At 39.0% G+C, this 24,180-nt stretch overlaps 1 protein-coding gene across 1 annotated transcript in view; it reads right to left on the bottom strand.

Moving 5' to 3' along the window:
• LOC139722442 (dystrophin-like) overlaps positions 1–24,180 on the bottom strand; it is a 127,577-nt gene that overhangs the window by 85,552 nt on the left and 17,845 nt on the right. The window contains exons 4-8 of the mRNA XM_071633736.1: positions 12,773–12,850; positions 5,610–5,702; positions 3,248–3,336; positions 2,045–2,125; positions 902–1,017 (exon numbers count right to left, since the gene is read on the bottom strand). Coding sequence (XP_071489837.1) covers positions 902–1,017; positions 2,045–2,125; positions 3,248–3,336; positions 5,610–5,702; positions 12,773–12,850 — 457 coding nt within the window. The remainder of the gene's footprint in view (positions 1–901; positions 1,018–2,044; positions 2,126–3,247; positions 3,337–5,609; positions 5,703–12,772; positions 12,851–24,180) is intronic.

Genomic DNA, 24,180 nt, shown 5'->3' on the forward strand with positions numbered 1-24,180 from the left:
ATAGATAGATAGATAGATAGATAGATAGATAGATAAATACAACCATAGATAGACGGAGAGATAGAGAGAGAAAGAGGGGAGAGATAAAATCATCACCACATTCAGACATTTTGCATCCCTTCTCACAATGCATCAGTAGAGATAACACTTACAGTTTCAATGCTCATACGTAGCTGTAACTTGCAATTTTTAATAGTCCTTATCAACATTTCTTATTATTTCTTATTGCGTTCCCCCAATAATACTTGGACACAATGTTATATGTTGGACAAACCAATGAGGGAGTAATATTACCACAGTCCCACATGAACAAAATTACCACAAATAGGGACTCCTTGATCCCTGTTCATTAACATAATATTTTCAGGAAATTTGCGTTGATCCGAGATAAAAAGCACATTAAGGGCTGAAGAACTGTGACAGCCATTAGTTATATATTGCAAAAACCAAGTGATAGGTGTAAGTATAAAGTGTTTGCTGCTACAGACACAACACGATATGAATATTGGTTTTATATAGAATGGCTGACAATTGATAATGTGCAATAAAAATTACAAAGACCAACATCAATCATAATTCCTAGGCACCTAGAAATACTAATGTTTTGCCAAAACCAGTTATTGTCTTTTACTTCAGAGAGCAGATATCCTACATCAATTGCTTAATACCACTTCCCAATCGTGGCCTTCATAGCACTTCTGTGTGACCCGTAACACCCAAAAGAAACCTGAATAAACCTTCGAAATTCTCATACATCTTATCTAAAGGCATTATTTTGTGACAAACCCTTTAACACTGTCAATTTATTGGCTTTAATTGCACAAAGCCCAGCAGGTCATTTTCCCAGACAGGAAATAGATCTCATTTGCAGGGTTTACTTATCCTAAAATATTATACATACCTTCTGGGTCTAGGAGTCTATCTATGCTGAAATGGCTGTGTGCTACAGTAAAGGCATGCTCTAGTCTCGCTTCAGGCTCTTCTTTCAGTAGGTCATGGTATACAAAAAGGTCAGGTCTGTTTTGCACAGGGGGGAAAAACAAACACTCGCACTAGCCTCAATTCAGTCAACACAAAAGTAATGTCTCATGCTTGAGAGAAAGGGCTTGTTTGTTAAAGAATTTAACATAAAATACAATAAAGGCATATTCGTGTCAAAAAAAAAGAAAGAAAAGAGGACAAATGTGATACACTGCATGTAGTCTGTCACAAAATGCTCATGGAAATATCACACATTTTGCATACATCTCCACTGAACACAAACACAAGTCAAAATCTCATAAAGGACAATAAAAAGCTTGGAATTCTTGAGAAGACACTTCCATTTTTCATGTCAATTACAATCTAAAGAGTTTTCTTGCACACACAATCACATTTGAATGTTCACGGGGAAAGATTTCCACCATGCGCAGACAAGTAATGAATGGTACTCAAACAGTTAAATAAAAGTTCAGCATTTTCTGTGGGATGGATATGTTAGCTTAGCAAATGCCATTGTGCTATGTACAGCCAAGGGGGATGAGATAATTGAGGTAAAATTATGAGCCATTATGGCTCTGTGCAAACAAAATTGCTGATTAAGGCATTTGCTCACCGGCACAAACTACTCTAGCAGTACTAGGGGTCGAGCCTGATGATTGTCAATCTACTGTTGATCACAGTGTAATACAGATAAGAGTATCTTTGATTGACCATTCTCCTCGAGGTACAGCAACTCGTATGCTGTAACTGTACAATGTATCTTTGCAATGACCAGAACTCGAACATTTGATTTGTTGTTGTTTGTCTGTTTGTTTGTTTGTTCTTTTTGCTACATATGTCACTTCAGGTTCAAAGAAAACTAAACACAAAATGGCAATTTTACTAATGACAAAGAATCTTACACAAGCTTATGCAACATCTATAACCACATACATGTATTGTGCCAAAGTAGCCTACAGTCCATGTTCCTGTTATCGTTTCACTGTCTTTCTTGGCTGTTTGTTGTGGTTCTTGTTGTTGCCATTATGTGTTTTTTGGGGAGAATATGAGCCAATCTTGTTACCTGTATCTATGTAGGACTGCATTAAAGGCTAGGCCATCCCTCCAACTCGTGGTGAAATTCTTTACTTCAACGTTTTCATACCTGAAATAAGAAAGAAAACACATCACTTCAACTTGATTTTCCTCTGCATTCTTTGATGTAGAGGAGGGGAGAGTGGGAATTGCCTTTGTAAATGGATTAGTTTTGTTTTGAGAATGCTACAAGAAGTAACCCTTCACAGAGACATGTTAAAAGAAGTAAATCAATACAATTTGTTTTGATGTGTTTGGAATCACAATCAACACTTTTGACATTTGTATTAGCTGAATTTTTGTTTCTTTACAACATACTATTTTCATTAAAGATAACTGTTCATCTACATGACACACATAAACTGATTAGGGTTAGTTACAAAGCGCATTACTGTCCCTTAATAATGATTCACTAGTAATACAACAAACTACCAAAAAGGGTAACATATAAAACATGAAATACATGCAAATATATTCCTTTGATTTGCAAGCAAGCAAATAAATGCATGGTTCAACGAATATATACCTTTGAGCAAAGAGTATTCTGCAAATCATGATACAAAATGTCCTTTGATATCTTATGAATGCCTGATAGTAATGGATCATCATCAAGAATAGTTATCTACTTTCAAAGGGATCAATACTGTGCGTGCCACATATTTCGTTTGTGGGTCATCTGATCACAATTAACAACACCAAGAAATATTGCCTGAGCCTGTACACAGACAAATACAATTTACGATCATCTCCAATATGTGAAATCACTGACATTGCTTCTAGAAAAAAAAAGAAAGTAATATTAGTTTGTCATTTCATTGGAATGAATCCTGATTGCAAATTTAATCACTTTGCAGTATCGTCTCTGAATTCCCAATTGCAAACTATTATGATCTCAAATAGGAAAACACAATGAGTACTACTGCTCATGACCTGAAAGTTGTTGGCCCTTTTGCATAAAACAATGGCAACTTTACAATTCATGGTAACTATCGAATTAATGACAACCATCATTGATTTTTCAGCTTTGATCGGCTATGAAATAGTGTTGCTATGGCAGTTATCATTAATTGTAAAGTTGCATTCATCCACTTAATGCAACTTGAATGAATGAATGAATGAATGAATGAGTGAATGTAAAGTTGTCATAATTTCATGCAACAGGGTCCTCACCCACTGTCCCTCTTACACTCACCCTTGTGTTACTTCTTGGCACCAGTTTAGTACTGTTCTCTCATACTGCTGTTCCATACTATTGTCTGTATCCTTTAGTACTGCCTTGGCCTGCAGGGAAGACAAAAATGACCACGTCCAAGCTTAGCAAACTGACCACGTCCAGGATTAGCGAACTGACCCCTCAATTCATCGGGAGTTGAAATTGATTGCAAGAATGACGTCAATTGCATTCATTTCCATGGCTAACTGCATGCTGACAAATATTCAGATCCTTTCACAAATCAGCAACAATACATTGTTATCATTGGAAACTTCAAAGATTAGCCAAATGTGGATCAAAATTACAATCTACCACAACTTAACCCTGACACAGTGCAAAGGAATCACAGTTTTAGATGACTGTAGATAAAGTAATGTTTTGCTTTCTTGTTGAATCAAGATTGTATTGAAATGTGCAGAATCTGAACTATTAACTCACAGTGCATTATGTACAAATTGTATATGTCACAATGGTGTGCATGTACAGTTATTCCGTAATACTTATGTGCAATCATGCTGAATATTGACAGTTGAATGTTTGGTACTAAAAAGCAGTATAAATCTCAAAATATTTTGTTGCAACTGTTGCTAACTGACAAGTAAGCCCACAACCGTGTATGTGAGACTTGGCAACTACAACAAACTTGGTGGGGAAAAAAATGACTATGTAAGAAAAAATATTCATGAAACTGATAGACAAAATTTGAAATGTTTATTTTGCTCTGTAATGATCTTGTATTTTGAGATAAACAACAGTGATTTTTTAATCATAGTATAACATGTATCTTTAAGATGATAATGCAGGGAGGGGGAGGGGGTTAGACAAACTACACGTATACATGTTTAGGGAATCCTTGCAATGTACTGTCACTAGAGGGCAGTGTAAATATTTCCTTGATCAATACAAACAATGCTACACAACATTTACACTTGTCATGCATCACGCACGACGCCTCCAGACGTAATGACTGAGACGTGAACGAATGACATATCATTACGTTCCGCTCTGATTAGGCCCTGGTGCGATTTTTCCAGTCCATCATTCACGGGGCTCTGGCAAATCATGTCAACAGTCTCGCCGCCTGACATTCCTCAGACGTAATCATGATCGAGTGGAGGATTTTATTGCACTCCGTAATTATCATCACTCAAACTATGGACTTTTCGCACTTCTACGTACATGGCGGTCATGATTTGAGAAAGTTTACAATCATCCTCATCCTCACTGTATCATTCTTATACTTTCCTTCTTGTTACTTCCTTCTTCTTCCCCTTCTTCTTCCAGCTCTTCCACATTTTACCTTCATTTGAGGCTTTTCTTCCAACTCATATTACTCAATTATCCTCTTTCCTCTTTCTTTGAATCATCTACTCCTATCTCTGTCCTTTCATCTTTTTTTCTTTTTCATCATCTTCTTAATCTTTACATCTTCTTCGTGACAAAAATGCATATTCCAAGACATAGAAAAAGAACTCTACCTAAACTCATCCAGAACTTATAAGAGAATGATATTCACTTGACCATATCTCGGTCACAGATCAACGGAAATGGTATTTTTTTCATTATAAAAAATTGAAAATTAGGGATATTTCCTTTCATCCATTCTTCCTATCATCTTACTATTTGTGACATCAGAAATTGCTTTATAATTCACATGCACAGATGGCATTATACAAAATTACGCGCAACTTTAAAGATTCATATCACAACTTTTGAATGAGTCGCGATATAAGCTCTCACCATGTGTTTTCTTTCACCTTTTCTGCAATCACTGATTTCAGAAATAAAATATTTAATAATTCACTCTTTTAGAATGAGCCATTATGATTTCAAACAGTGTCTTTTAATACCAAAGACTGCTATGTACGTGTGTATTAGAATATATAAAGAAATTCACAATGCTGTGTATCTGTTCATTATACTTTCAGACTAATAAAGCTCACTTATAGACCGATTCTGTGACGCGCTATGTTTATTTTTGGCATGGGCAGCGCCATTACTGCGGTGTCCCAGCCGACCCCCCCTCCCACTCCCCCACCCCTCTCACGCGCACGGAATGAAAAACTGATGCATGGTTGCTTTAGCCAATAGCCGTTTCGTACTGAGTGCACGAATGCTTGCTTAGTGCGCGAACCTTTGTTACAAGTGCGCGATAAACATGTTGCCCGTGGGGTGGGGGAGAGCAGGGGGGGTCGGCTGAGACACCTCAAAATGAGCTCATGGCTGCGCCCAGAGCCACAATTTGTCTGCTGCCCTCAACGAACCTGAATCGGTCTATAGTGGCAGATACTGACGCAGCCCTAATGACAAGTTTCTCCTGTGTGGATGGTTTACCACTCACCTCCCAGTGCGCAATGATGCTCCACACTAGACCGAGGGTTAGCTTTGGGCTGCCATCGACGATGTCGTTGCTGCTGATGTTCACGAGTCGTACCTGGGGGAGGAAGGTAGAGAGAGAGAGTTCACATCAAAGAGTGATCATCATAGAATAGTCTGTAACCAAGCACTTTCAGCTGGGATGCCAACAACCTTATAAACAGCACTGCCGTATTCTAAGGGCTGAAATGGGATATTTGTGGCGGAATAACAGTACTTCTACCTTTCCTGCGATAGACATGTGTTGTAATACAATTCTGGAAAACCTGTATTTTCCATGAAACCTGCTGTATTTCTAGCAAAATGGAAAAAAAGTACAATGTACGAAAAAAAGAAAGTAACAGTTTGACAACATTCAACAACAAAATTCTGAATGCATCATCTCGCGTTTTTTCCCCTCAAACAAAACAACAGGAAAACAAAATGAATTATACAACACCTAATCAGAATGTAGCTATCTGATTGGTTTATTGCCCAACACGTGACATTTAGTTAAAAGTTGCATCGCACACTGTGGCTGTCAGCTGTGCAATTTTGTTTGAGCAAAAATGGAGAGCGCATGGCTGACGTCACCCATTTCCATTGACTCTCGTGTTAAACTCACGATTGACCCCCAAGTTTTTGTTTCATCGCACGGCTCTGATGTCACAATAAACAAACATTTGCCCCGTGCACTAAACAATTACAAGCGCGCTTACAAGCACATGCTTTTGTCACTCATTTTTGTAAACAACTTCACCCGATCGGCTTCGCGTACCTGTACGTACACGGTGACTGTGACTGTGCGGCTACTCATTCGTCTTTCATAGAAAATGGTTGCCATTTCTGTGCTAAATTCAAGAATCGGTGTGGACCACATCTGTTGACGTTCAAGGCGTTGTAGAAAACAAATAGTGTATGGTCTTTACTCATGCAATGGAACAAGATTTCACACTCGGTAAAAGATGAGGCGCTCTATTCAACTCGGCTGCCTCTATCTTTCACCTCGTGCGAAATCTTGTACATGTACCATCGCACTCGTGACCATTCACTATTTGTATAATGTGGGAGTTCTAAACCTATACCCATGATAGTTTGTAGAAACAAGGAGATAACCTTTGTTCAAGACTTCACCAGATATTTTGTTTCTACATGGAGGCCACCATCCCTCTCCACAGCAATAAGATTCTCCAGTCCATTCTACACAGGATATACATGTACTGTAAAAGTGCACTACTCTTTTACATGCCTGCATGTTTTGCATCATCTAGGCACAATATACATGTACATAGGTACATATGGATTATGTGAAAGAATAATGAGAGACGGTGGAGTGTGTGTACCTATTTCGTGCATGCGTATGTAAAAGAAAGAGCGAGAAAAAAAATCAATATGTACAAAACAAAGGAAGGAAGGAAAGAGGAAGTGATAGACTTTTTTTTTCATAATCTCAAATAATTAGAAGGATCACCATCAGGAGGTGAATACCTCATCAGGGATGGACCAATGACAAGACAACCTACTTCAAATATAAGTACTTCTAGATGAGAGAAGGTGAGAGATTGAGAGGGAGAGAGACAAGGAAGGAAGAGATGGAGAGTTAGAGAGACAGACGGGGAGACAGAAAATGAGAGAGAAATTAAATGAGGGAGAGAAATAGAGGGAGGGGAAGAAAGAGGGACGGAGCTGAGAGCTTCACTCTTAGCGCAGTGGAAAAGGCGGGATTGGCAACAATCTCTCCTTGATGGATTGGAGAGGACCCGAGAATGGGCTTGTGTTTACTAAACATTGCATCAGGCTTTGACATTAATCACTTTGACTGATTGGAAGCCGTCCGCCCCTCCCCTCCCCCTTTTTCCTAAACTTAGCCCACAACACCCATTCCCCCCCCCCTCCCCCATCCCCCAAAGGCCATTTTCACACTGGTGGAGAAATGCAATTGCAATGCTGAATATAGATTACGATTACAATCACGATTTGAATTATCTTCCATACACATGACTGAGGAAGGCTTTGCAGATTTTGCAGCTTTCTGAATTTCAGAGCAAGGAGAGGGGGTGTGGCTTCTTTCTGAGTATCCATCAAGGACTCTTGAGCGGTACGTAGCACATTCTTTGACTACACTGTGAGCATTTGAGGAGAGGGATTTTTCTGCGGAAAAGGTTGAAAGGTCACCGTAAGCTTGATTTGGCAGTCAATCTGAATGTGCGGCTGTTTGGTTCCGTAATTCTGGAGAATCGTGATTGGAAAAGATCGCAGGACCATCATCTGAATCACGATTGGAATCACGATTCAATTCATCCTCCGCCATTCAAGTCACCCTCCACAATTCCAGCTTGCGTATACACACAGCCAAAATGTGTCATTTGAATCATGATTCTAGCAATGCATCATTAAGAATCGTGATTCAAATTTACTATATGCATTCTCAGTATGTGTGAAAACAGCCTTTGACTGATTGGAGGCGTTCTGCCCCTACCCCTCCCCCCTCTTACCCTCCCCTCATCCCATCCCCACCTGCTTTCTCCCCCACAGCAAAAGACACTTGGAGCGTGTATATCCTTCCCATCCCTGCTAGTTGGTTGCCATGGGCACGGGCCAAGTCCCAGCAAGCGCTAAGGAGCCGCTGCTCAGGAGCCGCTGCTCTCTCCAGCTGACTCATCAGTGGATTATTTGGTTACAACATGTCATGAAGGATCTGGTCCATAATTTACAACCTCCTTCCATTCATGGTGTGTTCCTACATTGGAATAAAATCTTCGAGTGCAGACAAATAATGAGGACAATTTTCCTTCTTAATTGTGTATGTGCTCTTGTAATCAATTTTTGCCCTATGATGGCACCTTTGCGCCATAACTTACGAACGCTATCACTGATTTTGTTTTGTTTTGTTGGGGGTTTTTTTGGGAGGGGGTGGGGTCCTGTGGAAGAAGTTTGTAGAGTATACAGTATGTCAAGTTGGCACAAAGCTTCAAAATATTCATTGTGGAGATATGTCCTTTTGCATTTCTTGGATGACAGCTCTACATATTTACTCAAATGAAACTAATGTTCAGCAACACATATCCTCACTATATATTTTATAACCAAGGCACAATTTAATTTTGTCTAGTTCAATTTGCATGTATTTATAATGTGACCAAAATAAAATTCTTTCTTCAGTAAAACATTATTTCCTCTTAACCTCCTCTGCTGACAAAATAACATTCAAAGAAACTCACATTTTGTAAATGATAAGCATCATATGAGGATAACAAAAACATCTCTTTGCACATAAAATTGAAAACAGTCATTCATCTAAGAAGAAATAACAGACTCTCATGTCTCAAATAGAATATATCCATATACTTCATGATGGACTCCTTTACATCCTAAATCTGTGTCACTGCATTCAAGATGCACATTACAATTTTCCCCTGGTAATGAGGACGAGGGTAGACGGGTAATGAAGCAGCGTCTAACCTTCTCCCCATCAAAAGCCCCATCCCAATCCCTATCCCAATCCCCACCCCCTAATCCAGAGCCTACCCCCACCAAACTCACCATCCTTCGGGGGCTCTGCACTGATAATTTATTGTACACGTACAATCACGGGGGAGATGTTCAGACGTGTGAGAACTGTGTCGCACAAACGAGGACAACAAGTTCATACCCTCACATACACAAAAACACACTCACACACACACACATCTGCACATACACACAGACACAGACACACATACATGCACATACAACTGCATACTGGTGTTTAGTGAAACACACATCCTAAAGCGTGGGTGGATAAAAACACCACGAGTGCTGTGCTCCTTTAGAATGTGATGGATCTTTGATCTTTAACGCCTCCCATAGATTGGACTGCATCCAGCATTCAAATGAATCTTAGGTGGGTGGGAAAGATGTTGCAATGTCCCTTTCATATCAACAACAGCAGCAAACAAAGGAATATACATTGTATACACATCACTTTCTCCTCCTACTATCTGTTCTACATGTGAGCTTTACATGTACCTTCTGGTAATTAATTAACCTCTTTGTGCACTTTGAATGCTGATTAGCACAGAACCCCATAGGGCTGTACACACTGTGCAAAGTCCCTGGCACAAAAAGGGTTAAATTTCTAGAATTCTACACTTTTTCTGCCTCAGTGAATCAGCACTCAATCCTCTTCCACCTTTTATCTTTCAATTTCCATTTCCATGCTGGTTTTTCATTATTCTCAGAATTGTTCTCTCTCCTCTCCTTTTCTATCTTTTTAATCAGTCTGTCAGCTGAAATATCACAAGTTCCTACAATCACTGAACTATTGTACAGATCGAGATCAAAAACATTTTGTTTTTCTACATCATCACAATGAATAGTTTTTCAGTCATCCATCACCAGTTTTGTTGATTGAGCTATGTTAAAACACCCTCAGGTTTGGATGGTGTATCGTTCACACTCAGTGGTAGTCCTATTTTCATTTGTATTTATTTGTATTTGACTTAAGTGCATATTTTTGTGTAATAATGTATTACTTGACATTGTTTGTAACTGTGTTACATTGATATAGCTGATTCTGTGTGAATGCACTGGTTGGGGAGGAAGGCCTCGAGCCTCCGTGATTAAGTTTGCCTTTTCCTCCCCTGGCAACCAGCGGTATACACCTAGAATCACCACAATTTTTATAATACGTAATATAATTTTCTGTTTGTATTATAAATGTTGAATTGCCAAATAAATAAATAATGATATTGATAATGGTTTTACATGCTGTGATAATGCAGTTTGTATTCACAGACATAAGTGCTGTTTTAACATAAAATGGATCAGTGACGTCTTCATTTGATAGCAGTTACCAACCAACCGAACACACATGAGAGCTTTAGTGCTTCTTACTCTAGATGCAAAACTCAATGACCTATCCTAGAATTTAGCACACATCAATGGAACAAGAAAATGAAATTGCACATCCTCTTCCAATGTATAATATCTTATTTTGTGTATAATATATAATTTGCATACACTGTATAACATATATAATATATTACATTATATCATATGTTAATATATTAACATATAATATATTAATCTGTTACGTTTTGTGGGAAAAAGAAGAATGAAAATATATGAAACTAGAGAGGGGCCGTCAAAGGCGGCAGACCCACGCCTAAGTACAAAGTCGGGGTAAACATAATGTGCATTCGGTCATCTACCAGAATTCGGCCACTTAATTGCCAGTGTGCTTTATCACCAGCCAGTGAGTTCTACCAAAGATCGTAGTGTACGATCTTTGGTTCTACAGTCACATCACACGCAAATCACATCATTACACATACGGTATTAACACTCATTCACGTACAGGAAAGTCCTTAAGTCTCCTCCAAAAATCCATCGAAAATCCCAAATTCCACCGTCAAAAGTGCAGAATCGGAACTTTTCCAAGCGCGCGCGAATTAAGTCCAGTTTTAAGAGTATTGTCTACGCGACGGGTCGCGGAAAAAGCGCTAAAAATCGAGAAATACGCCGTTTTCTTGCGGGATATTTTGATTATAGCAAGCCGAGAGTGTGATGATATCAAAGGTCGTATGAGTGTACGATCTTTGATGGTATCCACAAAAGCAAAAAAGAAAAACAAAATTTACGTACCCCCTAGGCAATTACCCCTATGATTAGTGTCTACGGGAATTATTCAATGCAAGGGTTGAATGCAAATGTCTACTGCACCAGTATTCGGCCACCAACGAGCGCCGCAACGTCCCCGGTGCAATTTTGCACCAACAGTGTAGAGCGCGATGCATTTTCAGCGGCCTTGCACACGCATTGACATTGAGCACGCATATCGTGCAGTGTGACTGCGACCGAGCAAAATGCTCCTCCAACGAAAAAAACAATCAATGTTAATTTGAAAAATCATCAAATATCAAAGGTCGTATGAGTGTACGATCTTTGATGGTATCCACAAAAGCAAAAAAGAAAAACAAAATTTACGTACCCCCTAGGCAATTACCCCTATGATTAGTGTCTACGGGAATTATTCAATGCAAGGGTTGAATGCAAATGTCTACTGCACCAGTATTCGGCCACCAACGAGCGCCGCAACGTCCCCGGTGCAATTTTGCACCAACAGTGTAGAGCGCGATGCATTCTCAGCGGCCTTGCACACGCATTGACATTGAGCACGCATATCGTGCAGTGTGACTGCGACCGAGCAAAATGCTCCTCCAACGAAAAAAACAATCAATGTTAATTTGAAAAATCATCAAATATCAAAGGTCGTATGAGTGTACGATCTTTGATGGTATCCACAAAAGCAAAAAAGAAAAACAAAATTTACGTACCCCCTAGGCAATTACCCCTATGATTAGTGTCTACGGGAATTATTCAATGCAAGGGTTGAATGCAAATGTCTACTGCACCAGTATTCGGCCACCAACGAGCGCCGCAACGTCCCCGGTGCAATTTTGCACCAACAGTGTAGAGCGCGATGCATTTTCAGCGGCCTTGCACACGCATTGATATTGAGCACGCATATCGTGCAGTGTGACTGCGACCGAGCAAAATGCTCCTCCAACGAAAAAAACAATCAATGTTAATTTGAAAAATCATCAAAATACGGGCCAGTTTGTGATGACGGAGAACGAACTTTCATAAATCTAGAAGGACATAGTCCCTCAAATAGGCCTAAACGTAAATTTCGGAATTCTTACGAACATTTGAGCAGCGAAGTCGGATCGTTGGGGAGTTTATGTGTTCGTATGGTAGCGGAAAATCGCAAAGTGAGAAACGGGAAATTTTCGGAATGGTCACTATACCATGGGGTCAAAACTTCAAGGTCACACAGAATTTGCAAGGGTCAACCGATTATCACCAAAATCTAATCGATTCTTTCCTGTCATTATCCAAACATTCCCTGAACATTTCGTGCAAATCCGTTTACCCGTTCTCTTGTTATCTTGTACACAAACAAACAAACAAACAAACAAACAAACAAACAAACAAACAAAAAAACAAACAAACAAACAAACAAACAAACAAACATACGGAACCCTTTACATAACCCCCTGCCGATTTTCATCGGCGTGGGTAATGAACTGAATTGAATTTTAGAGGAACTGAAAATATGGAAATGAATGCTAAATAAATGAACGAGGGGGGGGTGGGGAGGCTTACCTTGTTTTGATGTAATACTTGTAAGGCTCTGTTCACATTGTTCAGCTGGTGCACTCGCATGAATCCACGCTCTCGTTTCTGCAGAGAGAAAAGAGAGAGAAAGAAATATAATACATATCATGCTGGTAGACAGGCTGATTCCAAAGTCAACAGTATCTATAGACAATGCGTTCAGATGATTTAGCAGAGAGGGAAAAAAATTAATTATGGCACACTATGTTTGCTGAGCCATTGCATGTTGGACTATGAGAGAGACAGAGAGAGTATAAAGATAAAGAAAGAAAAAAAATGGAACGTGAGTGAAGGAAAATGGTATCTATAAAGGACATTTATACCATTAGCCAACACATAGGTCATGTGCATGCTTTTAGGGATGCATTTTTGTCATTTTATCCATCAGAAGTCGTTCTAGGATAAATGGATATTTCACGGACTTCCAGCAGAAAAAGCATGTTTCATAATGTGTGTACGATGAATACAGGAAATGATATTTGTGCATGTTCACAGCATTCATATGTTCATATATACACCGTATCTTGCTATTGCAAAGATACACACTGAAATTTAACACAATGAATTCATCGTTGTCTTTACAAGTGATTGAATGTACAGTACAAACTATGTCTGTCTATATGTCTATTGTTGTTGTTTTTTTGGAGGTGGGGGGGGGGGAGGGGAGGTTTATGTTGCTTGCTATTGAGATCACATGGCAAACACACTCTTCTCCCTCGCCAGCTTGCTTTTTAAAGAACCTACTGACTGAAGATATCATATATACACAGAGACTCCAACTCTCCCGTTTTCGTCGGGAGATCTCCCACCGAAAGCCCATTTTTGCAAAATCTCCCGTTCTCCCGCTTGAGAATTAATTTCTCCTGCCCTGGCTCTGTGTCTCCCGTTGGAAAGAATTTCTTCCTTATTGCCATCATATGTTAAAAAATAAGAATTAGATAGCACGAGCGAGCATCTAGAACATTAGAGCTTCCAGGGCCCTTAAGCAGGCCCTGGGACCCCGGCCGCAAGGAACTTTGCGCTTTGCGCACATCAACTTGGAGTCTCCTGTTTGCTAGGGGTTTCATGCGGGAGAATCTCCAGATCAGAAGGTGCTTGGGGTTGGAGTCTCTGTATACATTGTAGATATGGACCGCTTTTTGGAACATTGTATTGGAACAGTCATCAACACCATCCAATATGACACACGGGTCTGCCGGGGGGGGGGGGGGGGGGGGGGGGGGATGAAGACGGTAAGTCAAAAGCTCATTCAAAAAATCCTGACGTCCTGGAATACTCTTTCTCATCTTTTCTCATCACATCAGTATTACTGCGTATGCCGTAACTTTCGCGAGGTTTTTTATTTTTGCAAATTTCACGAGTCCTGTGCTATTCATAGATTTTAAGAAATATTTCAGAAAATATAAACTCTGATTCCAACATGCATACATACATTTCTCCTTCAATACTGTCATTTACAATCACAAATTTAACCACTCACAAAATTGTCAGGAAGTCCTGATTTGCAAAAAAAAAAATTAGACACACTGAATATAAATTATGGCATATACAGGATACCACCAATAATATCTACTGAATATGACATGAGTAAACAGTAAAAATATCAGCATTACACTACTGCAGGTATAATACAGATGTTTAGATACAGGTGTATACATACTATAATTATGTATATATACACACACACAGACACAGACACACACACACACGCACACACACACACACACACACATATATCTTAGTATTATATAAGTGTATGTATATAAGTATATGTATACACACAGAGATACCTGGTTAAAAATACCTCAGTTGGTAAGATGGTAAGTGCACTACAATGTACAGAGAGCCAGCGCTTATTTCACATCTTACCCCGATAGCTACACTGTCAATGCCCATCTGGGCTTTTGTCACCGAAAAGCACCATCGTGTTTACAGCTCCTGTCGCGAAATATCAGTCAAAATGATGGATAGCATTTGTTCATCATTTAAAAAGAGAGCTACTAGTCTCATTCATTACTGTTTGTGTTTATTCCATTTTAACAAATGATAGCAATTTTAGATTGCAAGATTTTCAACACACAACAGTTCCATTAGGAGTAACTTCTTTTTTTTTTTCAAAATGGCATGTACACTCTGAGATAAAGAGGGCTCTATTTATGTCACTAACAGCATTAGTTGCTTTACATAGTCTCTGAATCTGCATCATTTGCCGTATGGGACTACAACACAGTTTGTTGTGCTACACATCACCATCAAAATGTTGTAACAACAAAAATGTTAAAAAAATATATCAACTAAAGATGCCATCACACTCTATGCTTTTTGTCTCAGCTGCATGCACATGGTTTAGCCTCATTTACTGTTCCTTTTGAGGTACAGTATATCCTTCTAAGACACCTTGGATAGAGAAATACGACACTTAAGAATAAACATTCAGTATGTATCTCGAAGGCAGCTAATTTCACAAGCATCGGGACATGCGACGGTTCTGGTTGCCGCGATGTTTGTTTTCGCTTACACCTGCTTCACTATTTCACACACAAACACAGCGTAAACTGTGAGTCTGTAGCAGACACAGAAGGTAATGTGGAGAATCATGAAGTTAAAGCCTGACATTTATTTGGAGAAAGGATTCCGGAACGTGGGAGTACACGGAGCATATCGCGGCTGGACTTTTCACACACAAGCCATCGCATTGCGAGAAATGTTGGTACTAGTCACAGGAGTGCGAAACCAGCTGGGTACATAAGATGACAGATTGACTAAAGTCAGAATGGGGGAGGGGGAGGGGTGAGAAGGAGGGGCAAAGAATCCCTGAAAAATGGGGTCAGGAACGTTTAAGAAGGAATGGTAGTCAAGGAATGGGTGCAGTTTATGCACCTTTGAGGGGAAGACTTGCTACAAAACATGAAATGATTACAGAGATTGACAGATAGACAACAGCAGACAGAAAGAGACAAAGACAAACAATAACAAATAGAGACATGCACATTAAGATTCATTGATGGAATTTTGAGAGACAGAGAGAGAGCACGAGATATATTCCAACATAAAATACAAAAGGGGTAAGAGGAGGAAAAAATATATTTATTAATAAAAAGGAGGGATAAAACATGACAAGACACTTAGAAACAGGTGAGAAAATACAGCATAAAAAAAAAGACAGAGACAAGCACTTCCACATGCCACAGATTAAACTTTCTTCGGCTTTTTATGATTTTATATATAGAACACTGTATGAGAAACAAATATCTTCAAAATCCTACAATGGCTTTGTTAACAATCATTCATTTTATACAAACTATCTAAACACTCTCCTTTTAAACATGTACAATCTAACAATGGCAACAATTCTTATGCAGTGTCATATGGAACAGCAAATTAAACAAAAAGAAAATGAGATCTGTTTACAATCATGTTTGCTTTAAATTTCATGGTCAATTCAATTATTTGCTACTGATACATTTTACATAAAATATTTTTACAAAACAGAAAAGGAAGTCATGATGGAAACTGGGAAAATTTCAAAAGGATTTTTTTTTTAAATCAGAAAAAAAACACCACACTTCGTTATCACAAGCACTTCCACCATGATTATCTTCTGTCAGGGGTGGAGCCTGAATTGGTTAGGGATCGAGAAAAGGGCACATTTAGACTTGGCCTAACCCCTTCCAATCACTGCTTAATTCGAAACACCACTAGGCCGCGGGTCCATCAGTGCACACGCAATCCCGACATAAGTCGATTCGGCCAAAATTCCCACGGATCAGCCGCCTGTCAGTTTCCATTCGCTCTCCGCCCATATGGCCGAGACATCTGTCCCCGCGCTGAAATATTTTCCAATTGAGAACGTGTTGTACCCCTGTGGAGGGGTGCTTCTGCTAACCCGCAGTGTTTCGTGATGGTGGTGGGTAGGAGAGCAATTGAGTACTTTAAGGCAGCCATTCACACCAGAAAGTAACCACAGGACTTGCTTGTGTTGTAACAGTTGCTGGAATTTTTAGGAGTGTATTCTGTTCTGGGCATGTTACGCAGTAGCCCTCTATTGGCAAACACTCTTCAGCTAAAGCACACAGGGGATCTTTTATGGCTAGCATAGCAACATACAGATATTTGGAAAGATACTTAGCTGTTCCCATCGTAATTTCTTCAAACATGAGTCACTTGCGTGATCAGCATTATACCTGAAGCAGAGCCTGCATTTAATTTCAGTTGGGCTGTCAAAAATTGAAAATGCTTGTTGTTGTCTTGTATAAGAAAATCAAAGCTCTCCACAATCCATCCACAGCAAAATAATTTGTTTCTCTCTTGCTCCCATAAATATGATTTCATGCACTATCAACCACAGCAGACCTTTGGGGATACACTTAGTGCTCCATAACCATGTCTTCTTCTCCCCCCACCCCCCACCCCCATTTCTCATCTAGACAAATGCATCTACGCACATAATGCAGGTCTGCCAACATTTCCACGTCCTAATCAGGGAGATATCTGTGTGTTACATGCATTTCAATGGGCGAAAATAATTCCCAAATCAGGGAGATTTGCCCAACAAAGCAAAACTATCTTTGTCTTCTCTCACTCTCCCCTCTCTCCCTCTTTTACATACACACACACACACATACACACACACAAACACACACACACACACAAACACACACACACAAACACACACACACACATACACACACACACACACACACAAACACACACACACACACACACACAAACACACACACACACAAATGCACATGCAAATGTCAAGAAAAAAAATATTTTTTTCACTTCCCCTCTCTCTCTTATACAGAACACACACAGACTCACACACAAATACACATGCACTTAATATCCATCAAAGCAAACATATCTTTTCCTTCTCTCTCTCCCCTCTCACTTCTTTCTCTCACTCACTAACACACACACACACACACACACACACACACGCACACACACACACACACACACACAAACCTGCATACACTTGTATATTATCCATGTAAAGATTACAGAGAAGTAAAAACACAGTGTTTGCATTTACAATAATACATTCACAAGCCAACTGAATGCAAGCAGCTGAAAAGTTCATACACATCCAGAGAAATGTTATTTAGCTTGGCCTCATTTCTTTCAATACACAACAAAAAACAATAGCAGGTGCATGCGAGGTAGATATTGCTTGCTTCAATTTCATTTTCTTTTTCCCCCTGTCATACACCAATATCAGATCTCTTGCATCCAGTTCATTCATACTGTATGATGCCATCAATAACGTCGCAATACCGCGAGCAAAGGAAAACACTGCTTCCAGACGAAAAAAGCATCATCGCACATGTGATAAAGTATGCGTCACATAATTTTGATGTATAGGGTCGACAGGTAGGCGAGCACATAGCAGTTATCATGCATGCCTTCTTTTTTCTTCATTATTTTTTGGGGGTAGGGTAGGGGAGGAGGATGGGGTATGTGTCCATCACCGTCCACCTGCACCTTAATATTGTGTTTGTGGTCTTGCATGTCGTATGTTGCAATAAGGTCAACTTCAAACAACTTGCCGCCACTGCAGGTTTACCTTTGACTGCTGATGTTGTTTGCTGTTTTTTCCAAGAGTACACGGTGAAACATATCAAAACATGGATCAAATATTAAGGGAAGGACATATCTCTCCAAGTGGCTCACAAATCTCAATATTGGATGGATCTATGGTCCTGATGTGGCAAATAAAAATTGGATGACATGACTTTTCAATTGATTGATTTAGGTTTATTAAGGGGGTGCAGAGAGGTTCTTCCTATGGCTTTTGAGAAAGTTTCACCATTCTCATCACAGCACAATGAAAGCTGCCCCCCCCCCCCCCAAAAAAAAAAAAAGAATTCAAAGAATATGACATATTGTAAATTCCTGTTCAATAAGAAGCCCCTTTCACACACACAAAACTCATCAGCTTAATTTTCATCATCACTACACAATAACAATTGTCATGATCAACATTATTTTTAGAGACACTACGAGGCTCAGAAATAACTAGCAACTTTCTTTCATGACAGCAGACCTCCAATGTAGTTCCTCCCATTTTCCAGTCAACCCTTTCTATGCCAAAGACTTGGGACAGTGTGTACAATGCCATAGAGTTTCTGTGCCAATCGGCATTATAAGCACACAGACGGCTTAATACTTTAAATGATTGAAGAACTGTAGCTGGCATTAAAGTTCATGGAGTAAGGCTAAAATGTTGATATAATTTTGCATTCATCAATTAGAAAAAAAAAAGTCACTTTATCATTTTCTTTTTCCCTTTCCATTTCAGGTGTTGTTTTTTTTATAGTTATCTTGCAAATTTTAGAATTTGCCAATTAAAGCAAACATTGCGTGACACCCCCCCCCCCAAAAAAAAAATGCAATAATCAATGCAAACATTTTCCTTCCCTTTCTACTTTGAATAGTGTCATATTCTATCAATTATTTCATGATAATATTGAGTTATGCTATGGTTATCTTTCCTAAAACTATCATCTGAGTTGGTTTAAAATTACAATGAACATTGTGTGACAATGAAAAGAAAATGAGGATGTTATATTTACTGGACTACAGTGTAAATTATGTAAGAACTAAATGGTTTACAGTGTTCATAACAATGATGTTGGGCAGTTTTGGACTAGTGCTTTTCAGGTCACATATAACAACAAAAAAATGGTACATCCTACAAATAAATCTCAAGTTTTAATGTCATACTTTCAAATCCATGACAAATTGATTCTCAAAATACTATGCCTCTTGCACCAACAATGTGGAAAACTAGAACATGTTCAATCACATTCTTTTTGACACCTTCAGAAGCTCAATTCATGTGTAGCCATTAAACCACAGTAAATATTATGTAGGGATTCTACACAGTCACTACAAACCATTCCAAACAACTGTTCACAAAATACACGGCTGCGACCTCAAGTGTAGACCCACCAGGGCTTAAAGAAGAAAGGTAGAGAGAAAGATAGATCTAGATAGATAGATAGATAGATAGATTGATAGATAGATAGATAGATAGAAAGATAGATACACAGTGAAAAGAGGAGGATCTCTTTACAAAGCACAAGTTGCACAGTGCCTGGATTGTGCCAGCGATTGAACACCGGAGCCGCTTTAGAACCCACGCTGGATGGGATGCGAATTGTAATGGATGATGCAGTGAGATGCAAGTGTCAACAGTTATCCACCTCTTCATCTTCTTCTCCTGCTTGTAATGCTACCCCCTTCTTGGCTCTACATCAGCCTCTCTTCAAGGCTGTTTTCAACTATGCATAACATACCCCACTATCCCTCAATATAAAAAAAGAAAGAAACATGAGTGCCTACGGCACGTTATCTCTCCCTCTCCTTCTCTCCACGGTAACCATGCACACAAATCCTAGTTGATCAAGCTCTTCAGTAGCCCCTCGTAAAAAGATGCTTCGGAGTGGTGGATATTTTCGGCTATGCACCTTGGTTCAAGAGGGTCTGAATGTCAAACTGTCCGCCTCTCAAGAAGCTGCAACATTATTCATTGGGTTATACTCAAGTATTCGGTCTCTCATCCAGGCTATAAAAAATCATGGATACTGTAATGGTGGAAATTTTCACACATTTTGCATAACCAGAAGCTTGCGCAAAAATAAAAGCATGCATGCGATTATTTTTGCATTCCATATGTTCCAGAAGGTAATGTCCTGATTCTGCGGAGTTAAAAGCAAGCGAGATTCATCATAACCGGTCGAGCTTGAAAATATCCCCTTTTACAGTATGCTAGTCTACCACATAAGGGTCACATGAAGAGAGAATTTCAATAACCATCCACGTTTTTACTCTGCAGTTAGCGAATGAAATTTTGCTCACTTACAAACCAATAGCTCACGCTCTTCACATAGTCTTGATTCCAGAGATAAAAATGCTAACCCCAGCGAGGCAATCACAGTTTTTATGTCCATCCATCATCTACTCTCTTTCTCATCTTTCTCTCTATATATATCTCATTCTTTCTTTTTCACCCTGAAGCAAGACCAGGAAGCGTGGCGGTGTTTTCTACAGTCTTAATTACCTTAGTCAGAGCAGTACACCTTGTGGAAGATAGTGAAAGGTTAACATAAACAATGTCAAAAACAGCAGAACCTAAATATCATGAGCTGAGAATCAGAAGGGTGCATTCTAGTTCTAAGATTTGAGCATAAATAAAAATGAAACAATTTTCATGAAATAAACAGTTTATTTAATCAAAAGTGGGTAGATTTATAAGCATTGTTCTAAATATCGGGTAAAAAAAAGCGCCCTTAATGGATTTGATTGAATAACAATTTACTGAAAATGAAAATAATTAAAAATTGACACCATAATGTATAGGAGATAGAGCTCTATAATATGATACCAATAATTCAATACCCCCAAAATTTGCTCTAACGGCCTTCTGGTTCTCAGTGGATGATACACACACACATATATATCATACTAAGAACTTTTTCCTCATCAACTAATTAATGAATATTTCTTCTTCTTCTTTTTTTCAGATGCTTGCATGCAAGATTGGTGACAATTGAATCCCAGAGAAAACAGCAACGGCAGGTTTCCATTGTGTCATTTACAAACAGCTATAGCTTAAACCAAGCGGTAGGAGACATTTGACCAAAGAAAAAGATCTTGAATGAGACAAACAAATATATCCAGAAATAGAATGTGAATGTCAGAAGGCTATCACATTGTCTGTTGAGAATGAGAAGGGCGTTAAGTGGTCTTGAACACTATGGGTTTTGTGGCAACTTAACGCCCTTATCATTCTCAACCGACGACATGTACTTCACTTTGAAAGCAATAGTCAGGTTCACACAACATTTCTAATCCTTCAGATTTACTCAAGATTTGATACTTCAATGATTAGCTTGTAGCTGTAGACTACATTAATGTGCATCCACACAACACCTGATTAAGCTTTTGAGAGAGAGTCCAGGGCCCCGTTTTATCAAAAGATAAAATCGATTTTAAATTTCCTTACCACACAGGCTACCATAGACTTACAGTTGAAATCAACTATATAATCAATTTTAACTCTTCATAAAACAGGGCCCAGCTCAATTAAATGCCAGAACCACAAGAAATAATATATATATATATATATATATATATATATATATATATATATATATATATATATATATATATGCAGCTGTAGCGATAAACCTGTTACTGTGCGATGATACAGTAGTGTACAACACACACTCAAGGTTGGCCCGGAAGTTTTAAAGGGAGTATAGGTTTAACAGAGAGGTCATGGCAACCTTTTGACTATCATGTCCACATGAAGATAAACTGTGAGTAGGGACCCTCCCCATGGATAGAGCATAAACCCTAAGAAATTTTGTGAATCTTATCAACAAATTTTAAGGTTGCTAACTTTTGACTCCATCTTCACAGGTCTAAACTACGAGAGCTACAGGTAATCATTGAAGTTTACAAACTTTGAGCTTAACTTTAAGATTAAGGAACATTGTGTGAACCTCACCAGTGAGTGAAAGCAGTGTGGCAAGCAGTGTAGTACCCATCATCGGGTCAGGAAGACATCGACGGAGCAAATGATGAGGGGAAAGAGAAAGTGGTTTTTGATGGGAGGAGGACGTAGGATGCGGGAAGGAAAGGGTAGCGATGAGGATCTTATTCATGTATGCAAAGAATCCTTGACATTTTGCCTATTCAGGGATCAATAGATCCAAGGTAAATTTGGTGATGCTGGCGAGCGAGGAGGGAAAATGCCTCTAAACTCCTCTTCTTTTTTTTCCCTCTCTGAATACCCTCAGCACTTTCAAAATGCTTCCTTTTTCCCCCAGAGGGAAATTTTCATCTCTTGGCTGACAGATTCACCAAGATTCCACCCACATAACCACAGCCAACTCTGGATGAAATCCTCATTAGTTGATCAAGAACAGCAATTGTGTTCACATAGCATAAAGTCTCAAATATATATATATACCTTTTTTTTCTTTTCTTCCTGCTCTCCATTTTTAACAAAAAATAATGAACAACAACACTTACACAAACATTTCACACTTGAATACTTTCCTATAACCCTCATGAGGAATGAGTCACATGCAAATAAATTCAACAAAATCAATTGAGTAACTGAACGATATTTCTTAATCAACAACTGACATAAAAAATATAGATAATCAGTTAACATCTTTAGTTTTTCCTTTTATCATCATCCAGGGAGATACAGGTGGCTGAACTGTACGTTTCATCTTGATGTAATGCTAGTATCTAATAATTCCATAGGGTCAAATCAAGATGACTTGAACTTATATCTTGCTCAAATTGGGTATAAGGACATATTTATTTAAATTTCAACTTTTAGCCCAATAAATGGTTTACAAATCTCCCTACTGCATACATCTGTAAAACTGAAATAGTGCTTCTAAATTTTGGTAACAAAGTGTTGGCAATGCTGTGCCTGGTGCACAGCACACGCTCTATTTGATTGTACACATGAAGAACATGGAGCACTTTTGCTATCTTCAAACTACCATACTTTCGTAGATTTTCTCAGCAATTTTTACATATTGGGAGGAGAAATATCAAGTTATAAGCTCTGAGAACATATATCTACTGCGAAGCAACAATGTTTTAGTCATAATAAAAAGGGAAAAATTAGATGCAATTACCACATCTCGTACCCGCTGCACAGCAACACGACATCATCATAAGTGCACAAGTGAATACTGAAAGTGTGTGACCCTGCTTGATCACCATGTGTTGCGCGTGGGTCCTTAAGATCACCTTATTCATTTGCATGAATGTAGTATACAGCCAGCATACAGAAATGACCACTAGCCACTAAATGTTTACATTTATATGCAATTGGGAAGATTTAGGAGTTTGATGTGAAAAGGTATGGTCACAATGTGAGATATTCAGAACTTTTCCATTATGTATTTTTTCTTTTGCCAGTTCATATCCAATTCAACAATTTATGACAACGGCAACAGAGTGGCTCTGAGTATAGGAGCATGACAGGTTGCTTTAAGATGTGACCCCCCAAAAGACATGCATGCACACACACACACACACACACATACCCTCACACACACACACACACATACACACACACACACACACACACACACACACACACACACACACAATCTGTTTGGGAATGTTTTGAAGATGTGGGAAAGCTCGTTACTGTAGATCCCACTGCAAGTGTTTATTCCTCCTCAATGAACGACATTTTCTGGACAGATTAGGGTCTTTTTCCTCATTCCGCCCTCTAATTACACTCCATGGCACATCTCTTCCAACTAAGCTGAATGTTTCCCACTACGATTGAGCATTCCATTAACTTCCAACATGAGAAGGTCTCTCCGATCAATCTGTCTGTATCTATC

The sequence above is a fragment of the Diadema antillarum genome, unplaced genomic scaffold (assembly GCF_040938485.1).
Source record: "Diadema antillarum isolate AM-2024a unplaced genomic scaffold, OU_Dant_1.0 scf00000165, whole genome shotgun sequence".
NCBI classification, from domain to species: Eukaryota; Metazoa; Echinodermata; class Echinoidea; order Diadematoida; family Diadematidae; genus Diadema; species Diadema antillarum.